This window comes from Natrix helvetica (genome assembly GCF_964273705.1).
Source record: "Natrix helvetica genome assembly, chromosome: 2".
NCBI lineage: Eukaryota > Metazoa > Chordata > Lepidosauria > Squamata > Natricidae > Natrix > Natrix helvetica.
Window position 1 is genome coordinate 70,992,623 of NC_138552.1, and position 18,842 is coordinate 71,011,464.

At 39.6% G+C, this 18,842-nt stretch overlaps 1 protein-coding gene across 5 annotated transcripts in view; it reads left to right on the forward strand.

Moving 5' to 3' along the window:
* Nucleotides 1–18,842, forward strand: part of PRUNE2 (prune homolog 2 with BCH domain) — a 117,577-nt gene that overhangs the window by 83,657 nt on the left and 15,078 nt on the right. For all 5 annotated transcript variants that reach the window (XM_081940221.1, XM_081940224.1, XM_081940222.1 and 2 more), the window contains exons 10-12: nt 12,390–12,466; nt 13,652–13,852; nt 18,038–18,214. In XM_081940221.1, coding sequence (XP_081796347.1) covers nt 12,390–12,466; nt 13,652–13,852; nt 18,038–18,214 — 455 coding nt within the window. The remainder of the gene's footprint in view (nt 1–12,389; nt 12,467–13,651; nt 13,853–18,037; nt 18,215–18,842) is intronic.

An 18,842-nucleotide genomic window follows, 5' to 3' on the forward strand; every position in this document is an offset into this window, starting at 1 on the left:
ACCCTTTCACAGGGGTCGCCTAAGACCATCGGAAAATACATATTTTCAAAAAAATATGGAAAACATAAAATAATTTTAGGGTTGGGGGTCACCACAACATGAGGAACTGTATTAAAGGGTCGCGGCATTAGGAAGGTTGAGACCCACTGCTCTAAGTCAAGGGGTTAGAAAATTTATTTAGTTTTATAGTGAATAAGTTAATTTGAAGCAGTTTTCCCATCAATAATTCTTCGTCTTTTGTAAATTCAACTAATGAAACTGTGTATAACCCACAGTTCCCTTCTATTGATGCAAATTCCTCTCTTTCAAATTCCTGTGTCATAGACACCTTATTTTTAGATTTTGTAAATCCCAATTTGACCCACTTAGAATCCATAGAAATTCTATTGCTAAGGTCTGACTGGTTAATTGTTCATGTCCTCAGTTCTAATATTTCTTACTTTATGATCCTTCCTCCCTTCAAAAATAATGAACATTTTTGTCACCTGAGGAATTTTAATGTCAACATCCTTGATTTAATTATTACATCTTCTGTGACAGTTTACAATATCCTCATTAGGCTGCATTAATCTGTTAAAACTATATTTGCCCAAATCAATATTTGTTTTCTTTGCTTCAGTTTAGAGAACCCTGTAATGGAGGATTGGTGCCATGGCACTATGAGCTCTGCCATGATGCCTCAGTTGCTGCCAACACTTTGAATATTATAGCTTCATGAATGAGTCATTGGCATAACTTTTATAACACCTAACATTTCATATCAAATTCTAATAGTTGATTCTTAATTAAGGCGGTAGTAAATTTAAGAATAAATGTTCTTTTATAGAAGTAATCTTTCTATAAAAAGAACCTTCAATCCAATACGATTGCCGGCTCATAATATGGAAAAAAGTTGTTTTCTATGCCTACTTCTCTCTAGCTTCAGAATTTTAAAGTGTTATGTGGATTTTTAAAATTGAGAGATTTAAAATTTGTTGAGAGAAATATCCGGATCCAGTTCCAAGCCGGGAAAAAGGCACTGGAGACAAAATGGAGGCTGGTGGCTGATTGGAAAGATGGTTTAATGATGAAGCAGAACCACATGGGTAATTCTGGGCAGCTGACCACATGGGGTTGAGAGTGAAGGGTTTTTATACCTTCTCTTGGGCTTTGCACTTGAGCTTCCTGTTCCTGTGTAAGAACATGTATTCTATTGGCTGTTGTAAGACTCCCATGCGGCCATATAGGGGTCATAGCTGGCTTTATAGGCGAAGTACAAATCCTAGGTGTTTGTTTGAGCTAAGTTTGGTTGAAGTTTCTGAGGATGATGCAATAATTCCTATTTTGGCTTACTGGCTTTCCCCTGTTTTGGTCTCTTGGGTGAGGGCTAATCTGCCTTTGTTCAGATTTTGCTGCAGAGAGTAATGTGTTACTAAATCTGCATAGGGATAGGGAAATATTTTATCCTGCCTTTTTTAAAATATTCCTCAAAATATTTCATTCTTCTAGGAGGGGAAGAGGTGGCTTCCCACAACTTATTATGTGCGACCAAGTCATTTTTTGGCTTGATGGTGACCACATAGATAGATTTTTATCTTGATGATCTATTTCTAACTTGGTCTTTCAAGTCTTCCAATATTGCATTCATCACCACTTAACTGGTGGCATTGAAACCTTTTAAATGTATACTTTAGGTACTTTACTTTGGTTCTTAACTGTCTTGGTACTTAACAATTTTAGATTTGCATAAAACATTGGTCAATGATTCTAATAAACCATTTGAAAATGGTTTTGAAAATTTTTGGCTGTGGCATAATTGCAGTGCTTCTCTGATGTTCATTAAAATAACCCCATACTTTTTCAAGCTTTTGTTCATGCCTGAAAATAGATGCCAGTGATTTAAGTAATCCACTCATTAAGGTTAATGTGACTCTTTAAAACATCATTTTCCCCCTCAGACCCTGTGAAAGTCTGAATAAAGTCGGGCTGCTTTCATGACTAGCCCAGAGGTACTGCGGTCTAAAGCACTTTGAATAATTTTAGAAATATACACAACAATAATTACCTGTACTGATTAAACAGTTTAATCAACTAAAATTGCTTACAATTAATCTGTTAGCAAATTATGAATTGTTTGCTTTTTTAAAGCACCAATCTTTGTGATACAGGTAGCTTGAAATTCCCTTCTGCAAAGAAGCATTTGGTCTTTCATAAAATGGAACAGATTATGGATATATTTTTTTTGAGGTGAGGAAATATGGTCTATATCTCCACTGAAAACTAAGGAAAATATTTCTCTACTGAAAACTAAGGAAAATGTTTCTTTTTCTCAGTGATTGCTTTTTCCAAATTGCAGTAATACTTAATGAGAAATTAAAGCCATTGTAGTCAATTAACCATGTGAGTTTTAAATCAATCCATGGAGTTTTACCTAAAGTTAATATAGTTAATTGAGTAAGATTTCTTACATGCCTAATTAATATTAGCTTATTGATCATCTATCTATCTGTCTTGCTATCTATTCATCCCAAAAGTAACCCCCCCCCCCCCAAGCAGTTATAGCAGAACTGTATGCTTCTGGGTCCAATTCAAGGTTTCTTGAATCAAGATCACGTGAAGTGTTAATACCACTTTATAATGCCTTGGTAAGGCCACACTTGGAATACTGCATTCAGTTCTGGTCGCCACGATGTAAAAAAGATGTGGAGACTCTAGAAAGAGTGCAGAGAAGAGCAACAAAGATGATTAGGGGACTGGAGACTAAAACATATGAAGAACGGTTGCAGGAACTAGGTATGTCTAGCTTAAGAGAAAGAAGGACTAGGGGAGACATGATAGCAGTGTTCCAATATCTCAGGGGTTGCCACAAAGAAGAGGGAGTCAAGCTATTCTCCAAGGTACCTGAGGACAGAACAAGAAGCAATGGGTGGAAACTAATCAAGGAGAGAAGCAACTTAGAACTGAGGAGAAACTTCCTGACAGTTAGAACAATTAATCAGTGGAACAGCTTGCCTCCAGAAGTTGTGAATGCCCCAACACTGGAAGTCTTTAAGAGGATGTTGGATAGCCATCTGTCTGAAGCGGTATAGGGTTTCCTGCCTAGGCAGGGGGTTGGACTAGAAGACCTCCAAGGTCCCTTCCAACTCTACTATTGTATTGTATTGTATTGTTTTGGTTCTTATTTTTAAATCCCTTCATGGCATGAGTCTACCAAAAGAACTGTCTCCCAAAGAAATTGGCCCATCACACCCATTCTGGCAAAAAAGGTATGCTATGAGCTTCATTGTTCATGGAATTCCAGTTTAAAGGGCCCCAGAGAAGAGCTTCTCTACATGGCTTCCGCCCTTTGGAACATTATGCCCCCCCACTCGCCAAGGTGAGAGCCACACACCCCTTTTGGCCTTCTGAAAGGGCCTGAAGACCTGGCTTTGCCAGCTGGCCTGGGGCCCCAGTGGGGTGCATCATTCTGCAGGTGATTAAGAGACTAACATAAGATCCCACCATCCCCTACTTTTTCTACTTTCCTCCATCTTGGTCAATTTTAAGCTATTTATTCCTTTGATGTTTAAATGTTTTTTATCAGCTTTGTAATTATTGTAAGCCACAGTCTAGATCCATGATGGCTAAACTATGGTACGCGTGCCAGAGTTGGCACGCAGAGCCCTCTCGCTGGGTACACATGTTCGTGTGCGCACACACACCTTTTAGTTTGGGCATGCGCGCATATGCAGTTTGGGCAGTTTGGTGTCTAAAAGGTTCGCCATCACTGGTCTAGATGGACAGTATATAAGTTCAATAAATAATTAAACATAATAAACCTGTGATCTTTCTCTCCTTCCTTCCTTCCTTCCTTCCTTCCTTCCTTCCTTCCTTCTTTCTTTCTTTCTTTCTCTTTCCTTCCTTCCTTCTTTCCCTCCCTCCCTCCCTCCCTCCCTCCCTCCCTTCCTTCCTTCCTTCCTTCCTTCCTTCCTTCCTTCCTTCCTTTCTTTCCTCCCATCCATCCATCCATCCATCCATCCATCCTAAATGGGGAAGCCAGGAAAAGGATTTCTTAAGGAACCTTAACTGAAGCTTAACAGAAGCTTTGCCTTCTGTTATACTACAGCTCTCAGGTTTCCCAGGCAGTGTGACCATTTGGCAGTACTTGTGAGTATTGTGGGAACCGAAGCCCAAAATATGAACAGAATGCCAAGTTTGGAAATGTCTCCTTTATATTATCAGCAAGTCAAAAATAGCAGTCATTATTAGTTATGATTTTTGCCCCTTCAGCTGTAGTGCAAACATTAGCACACAATATTTACACACCATATTGTACGGCATATAAAAATATGTGCTTACAAAGCTCTCCTACTGCAGCAATTGATTGTGGATACTGAAACATGATTTAAAATGTCCATGCTATGGAAATATATCCAAGGTGAGGCATTTTTTACAATTTGGGGGAAGGGACAGATTCAGATCAGGATTCCTTGGACTAGTACCTGAAATTTTCTTGTCGGATTGTTCGGAAGTTGTTTGCCATTGATTTTCTTTCCTAGGGCTGAGAAAGAGTAGATGGCCCAAAGATATTCAGTTGGTTTCATGCTTATGGTAGGACTTAGAAGTCACAGTCTCCTGGTTTCTAGTCTGCCTCCGTAACCCATAAATTGGCTCTTATTCTTGATATGAAATACTTTAATTATAATTTGTTAATTAAGTTGTGTGCATGTGTGTATCTACATTGGTGTGTGGCAAGTTCATAAAATGAAATAGATAGTATCTAGTGAATTATAGCTCCCTTTAGGTTATCAGACTAATTAGGTCTAGTCACATGATTCTTTTTTTTTTTCAAAGAATTTTATTGGTTTTTTAAACATTTATAGGGAAAAGGGTAAATGGAAGGGTATACAAATTTTGGCAGTTGCAAGTGTAGCAGGCGCCCCCTCCCTCCAAACTCATAAAATACATCTGAATATAAAACATTAGTACATAATCATATAAAATCAGCATATTAATTCTAAAAATATATTTTCCATCAGTTTATATATTGTAATATATATTCTACATATAATTTCATTACTACTTTCGGTCTGTTTATAACAATGTGGTTTTCTTATTCATTTTTGTGATCTGAGCTTTCTTGGTGTTGCCCCTTCTCCCCCCGCTAGCAGAGCTCCGGCCCCTCCCGTGTCCTGCATAACCGTTGTAGAATCTTCTGTTTTTTCTAAGTTTGCTTTGTTTTTTTCCATAAAGGCCTTTGCCTCTATGGGTGTATTGATTCTAATTCTTGTCTCCTCCCAGAATATCAGCATACCTTCAGGCATCAACCATCTAAACCACACCCCCTTCTGGTATAATTTATTCGCCAATTGCGAATAATTTTTCCTTTTTTCCCTAATTTTTTTGGGGATCTGCTTCAGAATGGTTATTTCCCTGTCGTGGTATGTCAATGCTTGCCCCCTTTGTACACCCAGAATCTCGTCTCTTGTGCTTTTTCTAAGGAATTTAATATGAACCTCCCTGGGTACATTGTGTGTTCTGGCATAAGCTGAATTCACTCTATAGACCAGATCTATCTCCCATTCCATCTGTTGTTTTTCTTTATGTATGTATTCGGCTAAGATATCAATCATAATGTCCCTTATATTTTCCCCATCTGCTTCTATAACATTTTGAAATCTAAGATAAAAGGACATTCTCTCAAACTCTGTTTTCATTTGTTGAGTATCAAGTTCTTTGTTTCCCTTCTGCATTGCTTCCACCCCCCCCCTCACCTCCGCCACCCCACCCTCCACAAGGTCCAGTCTCTGTGAGTTCTTATAGATTTGGACTTGATTCTCTTTAATTTCTTCCTTCATTTCCTTTAATTGTTTCTTAATTTCTTCCTGACCCTGTATAAGTTGCTGAAGCATTTGTTGCAAATCCATCTCTGTACTCTTAGGTTGCATCAGTTTTGTAATCTTTGACTGTGTGGCAGGACTAGATGTTGCAGATGTCGGTGCAGAAGTAGCAAAGCCAGGTTTTCCAGGGGGTGGTCTTTTTGGAGACATAGTTTATAAAGTAGAGAGATCAGTCAGTATAGAGAATGGACAGCTGGAGAAGTAGAGCAGACAGATGAATCCAGGAGGCAGAAGATCCAAGCAGATGGGAGTTTCTTTAGTCAGTCTGGTAATAGATAGAAGTTTTCCCCCCAGAGGGTTAAAAAAAAAATAACAATCCACAAGAGATTCTTCTGGGTGACACGGAGACAAAGACCGGAAGCCTGAATTTTAAAGGTGGAGTCAGGTTTCACAGTTCATGAAGACAACGGAAGTGTGCCATCTTGCCCTGCCAGCTTTAGGCTCAGAGGCATAGTAAAGTTTTAAAAGTTCACAAAGTTCTCAGGTCATCAATAAATTCTGGAGCTAAATTCAGTGAAAATCACTTTTACAGGGGTGAGGCATCATTGGTAGGCTCTCCTCCCTCCTCCTTCCTCTGGGGGCGAAAGCAAAATTTTCTCAAGCCGCTTGTCCAAGGGGGGGGGAAATCCCCCTCCCTCCCACCGCACCTCCAAAAAAATCCGAGAGTTTAACTTTTTAAATTGCTGAAAAGTCCATCAAATCAAGAGAAAGGGAATGAAGAGAGGAAGCGCCTCACCACACCGCCGCTGCTTCCTTCAATTTTGCATCGTCCGATCAGCCTGAAGCGAGACGCCCATTCGCGCCCTCCGAGACTGCTCCTCGATGCCTGGAGCAAAGCGTAGAAGCCCCCACCAGCCGCCGCCGATGCCAGGGTCCTCCGCAAGCCGCTCCTTCGGCAGGATGCCCCTCCAGGGCGTCCTGTGCCCCCCAGAAGCGGGGAAGCCCACCGGGGAGCGGGAGCGGGCAAAGGACTTACCCGTCGCCGTAGCCGCCGGAACCGGAAGTCAGGTCTAGTCACATGATTCTAATGTAAACTGTAACTAAGGGTTTTTTTTGTTACTCCTTTGAGTCAATGTTGTCTAAAAGTTTTCTTGCAGAATTTTCAGAAAAGTTTGTCATTTCCTTCTTCCTAGGGCTAACAGAATGGTCTAAATCTAAACTGATTATGTTTTCCATAGATGGCCTGTATAATACTAAGACATTATACTATCTAGTTTGTTTTATGCATGATATGTAATGTGAATGTAGCAATATTATCTAAATAATATTCTTTAGATTTTACTTTTAAATTATTTTTAAACATTGTCTATATTATATATACATAATATATATTCTATACATATACATAATATGTATAATATCCATACAACTATACATATGTGTATATAACATATCATGTATAATAGGCATATATTATGCATAAAACAAACTAGATAGCATAATGCCTTAGTTTACACAGCATATTAAGACTATGCTTGGGTTTTTATATTATTCTGGAAGTTATATAACCTCATTAGTCTAGTCTAGCGTATTGTGCAAATCTGTTTTTGAGTGAATAACAGATCTATGCATGTTTGTGCAGAAGTGAAGTCTGATGTACTTTCATTTAACTAAATATATCCAGGATTTCAGCTTGAGAGAGAAAAGCTGCATAGCACGTTTTTTTGTTTTTTTTTTGCCACCAATGAAGATGAAAGTTTTAACCTTGGAATAAGCCTTAGTGAAAGGATATTCTGAGATTCTACTCATTGTAAAAGATTCACATAAGATTTGTTCTTACATGGGCTAGAGGTATATTGTGCTGCTAAGTCCTAAATTGTTTGGTTTTGGCAAAGTGCAATGTATGAACCCATCCATATTTAGAAATAACATTGTTTAGCATGAAATTGTATCTAGGTTCACACATTTCACTGAGCCAAGACTTGTTATCCAGTTTTAATTAGATTCAACTATAATGCTAAGTTATAAAACATGTTTTGTAAGTCACAACGGTGGGGAAACCAGTATCTTTTTTTGTTCTACCTTCGTAATCATTCAGGTTCTACATAGTACACATATCATTTATAGATTCTGCTTAACCATCCTATGCATTTCACATTGGAAGCTTTCCTCTTTGACCCAAATTGGCCAATTATCTATTAGGGTGGCAGTTGGCAGATACCCTACATTTCCAATGAAAGCCATATTTGAATATATTCATATAAAATGGTTGCCTCTGTTTTTCACACTATGTTAGAGTACTTGCTATATACTCAGTGGAGGCCAGAACTCACAGTTTCAATTGTAAGAAATTTTAATTGTTCTTCTGAGCAGGAGATACTCTTTTCCTCCTGCAAGATCCATTCTCAGCTTTTCAGGCTTTCCTATGCGAGGTTATTGCTTTTTATATTTGTTATTTAATATACTGTTGTATTGTTATACTTTTAAAATTTTACAGCCTTGGATTGTAAATAAAAAAAGAAAAAAACACCCTGAATTGTATTTCATTATCTAGATCATTGAGGCCCGCATCAGGGTTGTGTTTGACCTTGCAGGAACTATTGGGCTATGACCAGGTGGGTGTGGCCAGCTCGATGCCACTTGTCGAGGCTCCATTTTTGGCCCTGATGGCCTCCTGAAGCCCTCTGCCAGCGAAAACGGAACCGGGAAGGGCTGTGGATAGCCCTCCCGAGCTCTGTTTTTGCTGGCAGAGGTGCTGCGGACCGATCCTTTGCTGTTTCCTGGGCGGTCCCACAGTCCAGATCCAAGCACTCTGCGGGCTGGTGCCGACCCACGGGCCTTGAGTTTGACACCCCTGATCTAGGTCATAGTGTTTAGGCCTATTGTAACTGCCCTGCAATAAGCTGGATAAACACTTGAGATTGGAATAGATTTTATCCATCTTAATCTTTTTGCTGCTATCAAGTAGTCATCTGGATTTTTGTAGCATTGATATAGTAAATATAATTATGTTTATCTTGAAGCTACATTATAAGGAAGCAGGAAAAATGTATCTGAATGCAAAACTAACTCTGAGCTGAGAGAAGAATTTTTTTTGACAGTGAGACTGTGGAGTAAATATGAAAGGAAGAAGGTCTAATGCATGCAGGCATCTAAAAATGGTATGATGCACTGACCCTTGTTATCAGTGCATTCTTTTCAGGAAACAGATATCCTGCTCTGGGCTTCACTTGTGGACACAAGAGCTAAAATATCTTAGAATATTTCTATAGTGAGGCCTATGTGATAGAGGTGGCGATCAATACTCTAAATTCTAACAAGAGGCTGGATAGACTCAATAGGTAGAGCATTTGTGCAGGTTAGGGATAATTTAGTGAACTTGTTATGGTTATACCCTAACTCTAGCCTCATGGCACCACAGTCTATTAAAGCTTGTAAATTGTATTCTACCAACAGCCTGGATCTTTCGAGTAGGAATGATTACATTTTGATGTGATACTCCATATATCAGGAATTTGTTTAATTCTAAAGAGAGCCTTAGCTTCTGAGGTTGGCTGGGATCTTCATTTTCAAAAAGTCAGATCTGGAGCATTTGTGGCATCTACTCATAAAATGCTCATGTGTAGATGAAGAGGGGCTCTCATAGGAGAGTGAAAACATTCTCCATGATATAAACATAAACCTTGCATGCTGTAGTGCTTGTCTTGGATAGATGACAGAATCTTGCTGGATTCCAGCTTCATGGAGTCAGTTTCAGAAATCTGTATTTGCTTTGACTCCCACCATCTTTGTTGGGTACTTTGCAAGGGGCCTCTATCTAGTGCTTCCATCAAAACTGCTGTCATAATTTTCATTGTGGAGTTAACTGGTTCACCTGGGCTACCAAGGCATTGGTAACTAGGTTGACAATCAACGGAATTACTGAAACATCAGTAGCTGTTGAGTTAAACTATGATCTCCTCTCATACTGATGGAATTGAGCAATCAAGCTGTTGGGTTGTCCATTTCAAAACACTTGACAACTCAATTTAGCTAGGCTCATAGGCTAGATTATTGCTTCGTCTTATAAAAAAATACAAACGAGAGTAGAATCATCCTTCTTTTTGATTGGCTCCTTAGTGTTTGATTCTCCAGACTCATCTCCTGGATGAATTAAGTTCCTTAACATTTTCAATGTCTGAACCTTTTGAATTGGAGTTTCTCTACATTCACTACAATTATGAAAGAAGTACAGATAACCCTTTCTTAGCAACTACTTGTTCAGTGACCAGAGTTATGCCAGTGATGATCAAGGACACTTATAAATGGTCCTCAGAGTTGTGGCTATCACTTGTCCCTGCGTTCAGATTTCAATTTGGGCTTTTGTATAGTTGGGATGGTCTCAGTATCCTGTGGTCATGTAATTGCAATTTGTGATCTTCACTGCTGACTTTTGACAAGCAAAGTCAGTGGAAAAGCTTTTAGGAAATCATAAGTCAGAGTCCTGTGATGTCACCCTTAACAACTGTTCACAGTTTAATGATCACAACCAGAATTGCTCTAATAAGGTTAGACATGTGATTTTTGACTTTACAACTGTGCCACATAGCAACAGAGATTCTAGTCCCAATTATGACCATTAACTGATTACTCCCTGTACATAGAAGTGGTTGGTCATATAGAGAGTATGAATGAGATCCACAGTGCAAAAATAAAATGCACAAAGGAAGTAAATCATCTGAGAGACAGTGAAAGACTGAGAAAATTGTGTTTGTATAAAGTTGAAGACTCAAAATGAGGCAGGTGACATGTTTAAAGAACAAAATGCACTGTATAAATCAGTGTAAGGGCTATATAGTTAAGTGTGGCCCTAGAGTTTTGAGAGTCTATAAGCTCTCTGTTATAAGCTAAATCTATGTGAAACATTTTCTCCCCAAAGCCTAGCATTTACATCTATAGTAGTTCTCCTGTATCAGTTGCTTTCCTTTTTCTGTGTAACAATTACATTTATTTCTCTAAAGCATAATTCAAATTGTCTTCTTGCTTTAGCTTTTCTCTTTCTTCTTCCAGGTGGATGATTATGACATGGTGTCATCTTGATCTTCTATAGAAAAGAGATGGGAGTCACATTAGAACTCATAAGCAAAGGAACCTTACAATAATCTGATTGGGAGCAAGCCTTATTTTATTTTTACTCTGTTCACCTTGTCTTTGGAAAAGCTTTGTGAAAGTTAAATAAAGACTCACAATTGCTTTAGGTAGTTAGAGAAAAAAATGTGTTACAATAGATAAGATTTTTAAAAAGTTTTTTAGTCAGGTACGGTATTTTTTTTCACGCATTATATATCATTTGTTTTTAAATAGTCCCTGGATTATTCCAAAAGAATAATTTAATTTATATGCTGGAGAGGTGGTGGAGTTTTCAGCATGGAAGGGAAGGATTGGCTTTTAGAGTTAAGCTATTTGAGCGATGAGAACTTTTTAAGGACTTTAAAAAACAAATGGTAACTAGGGAAGGTTGAGGCTGAGGCTAAAAGAGTGCGTTTTATGACATACAAAGAAGATTTATATGAAAGCATTATTTACTTTAAAAAATACTTTTCTTTTGATAAATACTGTGTCTATATGTTTTGATATTAAGAATTATGGAGCCTTCAGCAACTGCTTGACACTTCTCAGAGGCATCTGATGGGTTACCATCAAACAGATTGTTGGATTAGATAGGCCTTGGGCAAGGCTGATTTTATGTTTTTAAGAATAACTAGCATAATCTAAAAATGCCAATTAATCTGTAATAGCTTTTATCACAAAATCCTAGTGGACATAAATTTCTGTAAACCTTAATTTATTGAGTTTATAAAGTGATCTTATTTATTTACAAAAGTTCAAGGTCTTACTTCAGCAATAGTTCTCAGTTTGGATTCAGGTACAATCAAATAGTAACTTAAATCTGGGTTTAGTGGAATTTGATGCCACAGATGAGCTTTCATTCAGCCATTAACATGAAATAACTGGTAAATCCATTATTTAGGGAGGCAGTCTGGACACAGGTTGCTGCTTCAACTAAAAGATGAGTATGCTCCCGTGCAAGATTTACATTTGATAAGGCTGCAGGTGTAGATGGTATAGCTAGAGAAATGTCGACACACGGATGCATTGTGCATATGGAGAGGATGCGTGTCTTGTTTAACATCAGATCTGCATGGAAACTGCAACTGTACATAACGGTTGGAATAATGCTCTTATTATTATTCTGTACAAAGTGAAGGATGGGAAAAAACAACTGGCAAGGATATTCTGTAAGCTCAGAACAAAACACAATTCTCATTTGTGGCAGAATTTTCGAAGACAGGATTTGTCTTCATTGTCAGAAAAAATATAATTGACTTTGCATACAAATACTAAAGTTTGGAGACAACATCATCTCTTTTGAAACTTAATCATCTCAAAAAGTCTCTATTCTTCAACAAAGCCAAATTCTCTTCAAACCTCTTCAGGTCTCTGCATCTGTCTCCCCTTGAGCATACTGAGAACAGTTAAATCTTTACTTAGAGTGCTTTGATTCTTCAAATACGGAAAACAACAACATATGTGTTTGCCTTGATGTTTTAGATTGGTACCAGAGGATGTGGGAATGGATATCCTTAATGAGGCCATGCTAGATTCTACTGCAATAGAGATGAGACCTGGTGAGTCTACATTTTAATTGTCTTTTTAAAAGTTTCATTCTCTCCTGGGGCATTTAATTATTCACCGACTGAACTATTTCTGTACTGTGATAATATTATTTATTTATTTGGAATAAAAATGGTTAAATTTTGATATTTAATTAATTCAATGGTTCCCTTGATCATCATTTGCAGTTCTCATCCATTTTCTGCCGTGCTTAATTTCATTAGGCTGCAAATGAACTTGCTGCATATGATAATTAGCTACACTGCACTTTCTTCACTTCAGCCTGTACAGATTTAGCTTCTATTTACCAGTAAAAACAACACAATTAAAATTGCTGCCTAAGGTGTCATCAGTTAGAAAAGAAGTCTTTGACATATTAGATTATTCCTCAGCCCTTGCATTACATCCAAGACCAGGGAAGATATAAATGGCAACTGCCCAGGACTTGAGTAATCATGTTTCAGGAAAAGTATACCAGGGAAGGGGGATTTTACAGCTGTGCATAAAATCTTCATATTTGTTCTGTTAATTAGAGGGGAACTGATGCCTTATCAGACGTAACAAAAATAGACACAGGTTGGCTGGCAACAGCATTCTGCTCCAATTGAAATGTTATCCTTATTTGAATTGTAAATACAGTATCTTCTGTATCTGCTATTAAATATTGGGTCCAGGTTTTCGTAAGAATGCTTTGCGATAATGAAGGCTGCAGTGAAGAAACTTATGCATTTCTAAGGATGAAGTGACTGTGTTACTTCACTTTGGTCCTTCACTGCTTCTACTGGTCCTTGCTGTAGCTGATGGGAGCTTCAAGACAAATACCAGTCAAGGAAGAGTTAGCAGTGAGAACCACCTAATTGAAACATACATTGCCTTTTTGTGCTAACAAAAAGAATCTTGTTCATCTTCTCTCTGAAATGGGTTGGTCCATCAGAACAAAGGGTGTAATTTATCCTGATAATGGAGAGAAGATCCTTGGCAAAGCAAGATAGGGTAGCTCAGGTTAGTAACTCATTCCTTCCATATCATGAAGCTCTTCATCCAGGCCCACTTCACCTAGGCCTTCTTGTTTCCTGGAGTCACATACAACTATTAGATATGTTGAGTAATTTTTCAAAAGTCGAATTAATTTAAATGCTACATTTGGAGTAATAGTTTTAACCTAAAACAGAGATTCTTCTCTTTCCGTGCTTATTCAGAACCTCCCAATTCGCTAGACCTTAATGGCTCTCATCCCAGAAGGATAAAGCTCACTGCTCCAAATATCAATCTCTCCTTGGACCAGAGTGAAGGATCTGTCCTTTCGGATGATAACCTGGACACTCCAGATGAAATTGATATTAATGTAGATGATCTTGACACACCAGACGAAGCAGATTCTTTAGAATATGCTGGACATGGTAATGAGTTTAATTTGGTAAAAGTGATTATCTATGTGTGTTTATTATGGGGGGAGGTATACACTTTGGCATGAAATTTTACAATTCTCTAGGAACCGAGCTGTCAGCTCATAAAGACATATATGCAGTATAAGAATGAACAGCTCTAAGGAAAAGCAGAACATGTTTATATATGTGTGTATGTGATAGATAGATAGATAGATAGATGATAGATAGATAGATAGATAGATAGATAGATAGATAGATAGATGATAGATAGATGATAGATAGATAGATAGATAGATAGATAGATAGATAGATGGATAGATAGATGATAGATAGATAGATAGATGATAGATAGATAGATAGATAGATAGATAGATGATAGATAGATAGATAGATGATAGATAGATAGATAGATGATAGATAGATAGATAGATGATAGATAGATAGATAGATAGATAGATAGATGATAGATAGATAGATAGATAGATAGATAGATAGATAGATAGATAGATGATAGATAGATAGATAGATGATAGATAGATAGATGATAGATAGATAGATAGATAGATAGATGATAGATAGATGATAGATAGATAGATGATAGATAGATGATAGATAGATGATAGATAGATGATAGATAGATGATAGATAGATATTAAATTGTAGAGTCAGCTGTTGCTTATTTGTATACAATAGTTTTGGAACATTAAATGGTTTATCTGTTTAATTGGATAGCAGGAAAAATTGTAATATTAAGGATAAATAGTATTTGTAGTTCAGATATTTTTAAAGATTCCAGATGCAAGTATAAACTTTGGAGGATACATTCTTGTATGCAGCTATGATATTTATATATATTATGTAACCCCAATCCTAAAACGTAATACATGTTTTGTTTTAGAACTATGGATTTCTCTCTTTTTCTATCATGCCAAAGGAATCTAAATACCAGCAGAGGTCTTTTTAAAAACCATTTTGTATATAATTTCTTCATAATTATTTGGCTCTCCATTGATTTTTTTCCTTTACCTTTACCTTTACCTTTATTTCGATTTTTATACCGCCCCCTCTCCCCAAAGGGACTCGGGGCGGTGTACAGTCAAATGAAATAGATAAAATGGACTACAAACATGCAAACATAAAAACATAGAAGAGGAGGCAATACAACACTGTACAGGTAAAGCAGATAAAAACAGTATATAAACAATCTTAAAAAATACCCAATTAAAATTACCCAATTAAAATATATCTGCCAAGGGGTATGATGAGGTTATGAATGGTCCAGGCCGGCTAAACGGAACAGGTGAATCTTCAGTTTTCGTCGAAAGGAGAGAAAGTTGGTGGTGGTTCTGATATTGGGGGGGAGGTCATTCCAGAGGGTTGGGCCCATCACAGAGAAGGCTCTACTCCTAGGTGTCGCCCGTTGGCACTGCCTAGTGGACGGCACCCGGAGGAGCCCCTCCTTGTGAGAGCGAATCGGTCGCAGGGAAGTGTGTGGTAGGATGCGATCCCGCAAGTACCTAGGTCCTGAGCCATGGAGCGCTTTAAAGATGGTGATTAACACCTTGAAACGCACCCGAAAGACCACAGGCAGCCAGTGCAGCTCGCGCAGGAGCGGTGTTACGTGGGAGTACCTAGTACTCCCAAAAATAGCCCGCGCGGCTGCGTTCTGGACTAGCTGCAGTCTTCGAGCGCGTCCCAAGGGAAGCCCCATGTAGAGGGCATTGCAGTAGTCCAGCCGAGACGTCACCAGTGCATGAGTGACCGTGCGTAGGGCATCTCGGTCCAGTAGGGGGCGCAATTGGCGCACCAGGCGAACCTGGTGGAACGCCCCCCTTGCCACGGCTGCCACATGGTCATCCATTGACAGCCGGGCATCTAGGAGGACGCCCAAATTGCGCACCCGTTCCACAGGGGGCAATTGCTCGCCCCCTATGGTCAGCGATGGAATCAACTGACTGAACCGGGGTGCCGGTAGCCACAGCCACTCAGTCTTGGAGGGGTTGAGCTTGAGTCTGTTGTCCCCCATCCAGATCCCGACGGCTTCCAAACACCGGATCATCACCTCGACAGCCTCGTTGGGGTGGTCTGGGGTGGAAATGTACAGCTGCGTATTGTCAGCGTACAGATGATACTCCACCCCAAAACCACGGATGATCTCCCCCAGCGGCTTCACATATGCGTTGAACAGAAGGGGCGAGAGGACCGACCCCTGAGGTACCCCACAAGTGAGTGGCCTCAGAGTCGACCTCTGCCCCCCTGCCAACACACATTGCGTCCGGTCGGAGAGGTAGGAGCCGAACCACCGCAGAACGGTGCCTCCAACTCCCATCCCCCCCAGCCGGCGCAATAGGATACCATGGTCGATGGTATCAAAAGCCGCCGAGAGATCTAATAGGACCAGGATAGAGGAACAACCCCTATCTCTGGCCCTCCAGAGATCATCGACCAACGCGACCAAGGCCGTCTCCGTGCTGTGTCCGGGCCGGAAGCCGGACTGGCATGGGTCTAGATATTCGGATTCCTCAAGGTGTCGTGGAAACTGCTGTGCCACCACATTCTCTACAACCTTCGCTAAAAAGGGAAGGTTGGAGACTGGACAATAATTAGCTAGCTCCATCGGGTCAAGGGAAGGCCTCTTGAGTAAGGGCCTCACCACCGCCTCTTTCAAGGCGGCAGGAAAGGACCCCTCGCTCAAAGAGGCGTTCACCAGGCCCAGTAGCCAGCCTCGTGTCACTTCCCAGGATGCCAGTACCAACCAGGAGGGACACGGGTCCATTAAACATGTGGTCGGTCGCAGCCGTCCACGCAACCTATCCAAATCCTCGGGGGCAACAGACGCAAACTCCTCCCAGAGTGGTCTCACAAGACTCACTGTTGGCGGCTCCTCTGGTCCACTGAAGGGGGTCCATCCGCTCTGGATCTGAGCGATTTTGTCCTGCAGATATCCCCCAAACTCCTCTGCTCTGCCCTGTAGAGGGGCTTCCCGCGTCCCCTGTGATAAGAGAGAGCGGGTCACCCGAAACAGGGCGGCAGGGCGGTTATCGGCGGACGCAATAAGAGTGGCACAATGTCTGCGTTTGGCCACTCTTAATGCCACAAGGTAAGTCCGTAAATAGGCTCTTACTTGTGTTCGGTCAGATTCGGAGCGTGAAGACCTCCACCTGCCCTCTAGGCGTCTCCTATGGCGCTTCATCATCCTCAGGTCCTCGGTGAACCAAGGAGCCCGGGTGGGTCGTTGCCGCAGGAGAGGCCGCAAAGGCGCAACTCGGTCCAGGGCCCCAGCGGCCGCCCTATTCTAGGCGGCCACTAGGTTCTCGGAGCGAGAGCGGGTCAGGGCTACAGGGAATGGCCCAAGCTCCGTCTGGAACCTATCCGGTTCCATCAGGCGCCTGGGGCGGTACCAACTTGGACAGTTTGGTTCACAGTTTACATTGTTCACAGATTACATTGTTCCTACAAATAATCCAATTTAAGCCTATGTTGATTATTAACTTCATTATGTTAAAAGGATTAAATGGAAGAGGGTTAATTTAGATTTAATATCTGTAAAATTATTATTATAAGGTAACAAAGATTATTACAGTAACCAAACCCTTGAAATTTAATTGTTGTTATGTAATGAATTATGAATTCCTCAGTCCTTTAGAACACAAAAAAGTACAAAAACTTTCAATTGATGGAAAGTTAGGGTTATTCCAGATTTGTAGTCTTGAGCCTCAAATATCACAAATCACATATTTGTGATTCAAGACTATAAATTGTTCACTGCTTATGGTCTTGCTATCATTGTAATGGAAGAACTACTGTGTATTACTTTATGTGGTCAGGCTTAACAATACATTCTGGTTCTCTCATCAGGAAATCATTTTCCTACCAGATGAACAAGCAAGAAATTAAATATTTAAGTTAATTTTATATTCAGAAAATGAATGGGAAATATCAGAAAGCAATAAATACACACACACACACACACACACACACAGAGAGAGAGAGAGAGAGAGAGAGAGAGAGAATGACGTGCTACAATAAAATTTGAAAAGAAGGTTTATTCATGGAACTTTTGAGAATAATGTCATTCAATTAATTGTATAATTGATTTCAGAGTTAAACACAGAAATTCAGTTTTGTTATTGGACAAAACAGGCTTTTTTTATATTAATGGCTACTTACTTAAATCCTCTATTCTTGTATTTTCAGAAGAGCAACCAGCCATTAAAGAACCTTCTCAAGAAGAATCTGAATCCATCCCAGAATATACTGCTGAAGAGGAACGGGAAGACAACAGGTTATGGAGAACTGTTGTTATTGGAGACCAGGAGCAGAGGATTGATATGAAAGCAATTGAACCTTTTAAAAGGGTTATTTCTCATGGAGGTACAGAAAAAACTGTTTTATTAATTATACTAGCATAGAGTAATTAGAAAACACTTGAAAGTATCCTAATTTCTAAATGGTCTTGCACATCTAACATACATTTAGAATGTGTTTCCTTTGAATAAAACAGAATTTGTGAATTATTGAATGAATTCCTTCGCTACTGAAAACTCTATAATGTATCCATAACAACAGAATACTTTTGATGTGAAATATGTGAGTTGATGAGTCATTAAATCATTTTATTCTGGGCATGGTATGCTCCAGTTTCCAGATCTCTGATTCACACTTTCAAAGGAAAGACAGAGCTTAAAAAAGAAAAAAGAAACGAGAGAAGAAAACACAATATATTCAGTGTTTATGGTACAACTCCAGGCCTGTGTATTACAGGAACATTTCGTCATATTGAATGTTTGCTTTGAAATTAATATGTGGTGTGAAACTAGCCATGGTTTGTATACCATAGTCCTGTGATGGTGAATCTAGGGCATGCGTGCCAGAGGTGGCATGCAGAGCCCTGTCTTTGGTCATGCACACTGTCACTAGCTGATCTTTCGGGTTCTGGCACACGCATGCGTGCTGGAACCCAGAAGAGAGCAGCTGTCTGGTGTGCATGCGCACGATGGAA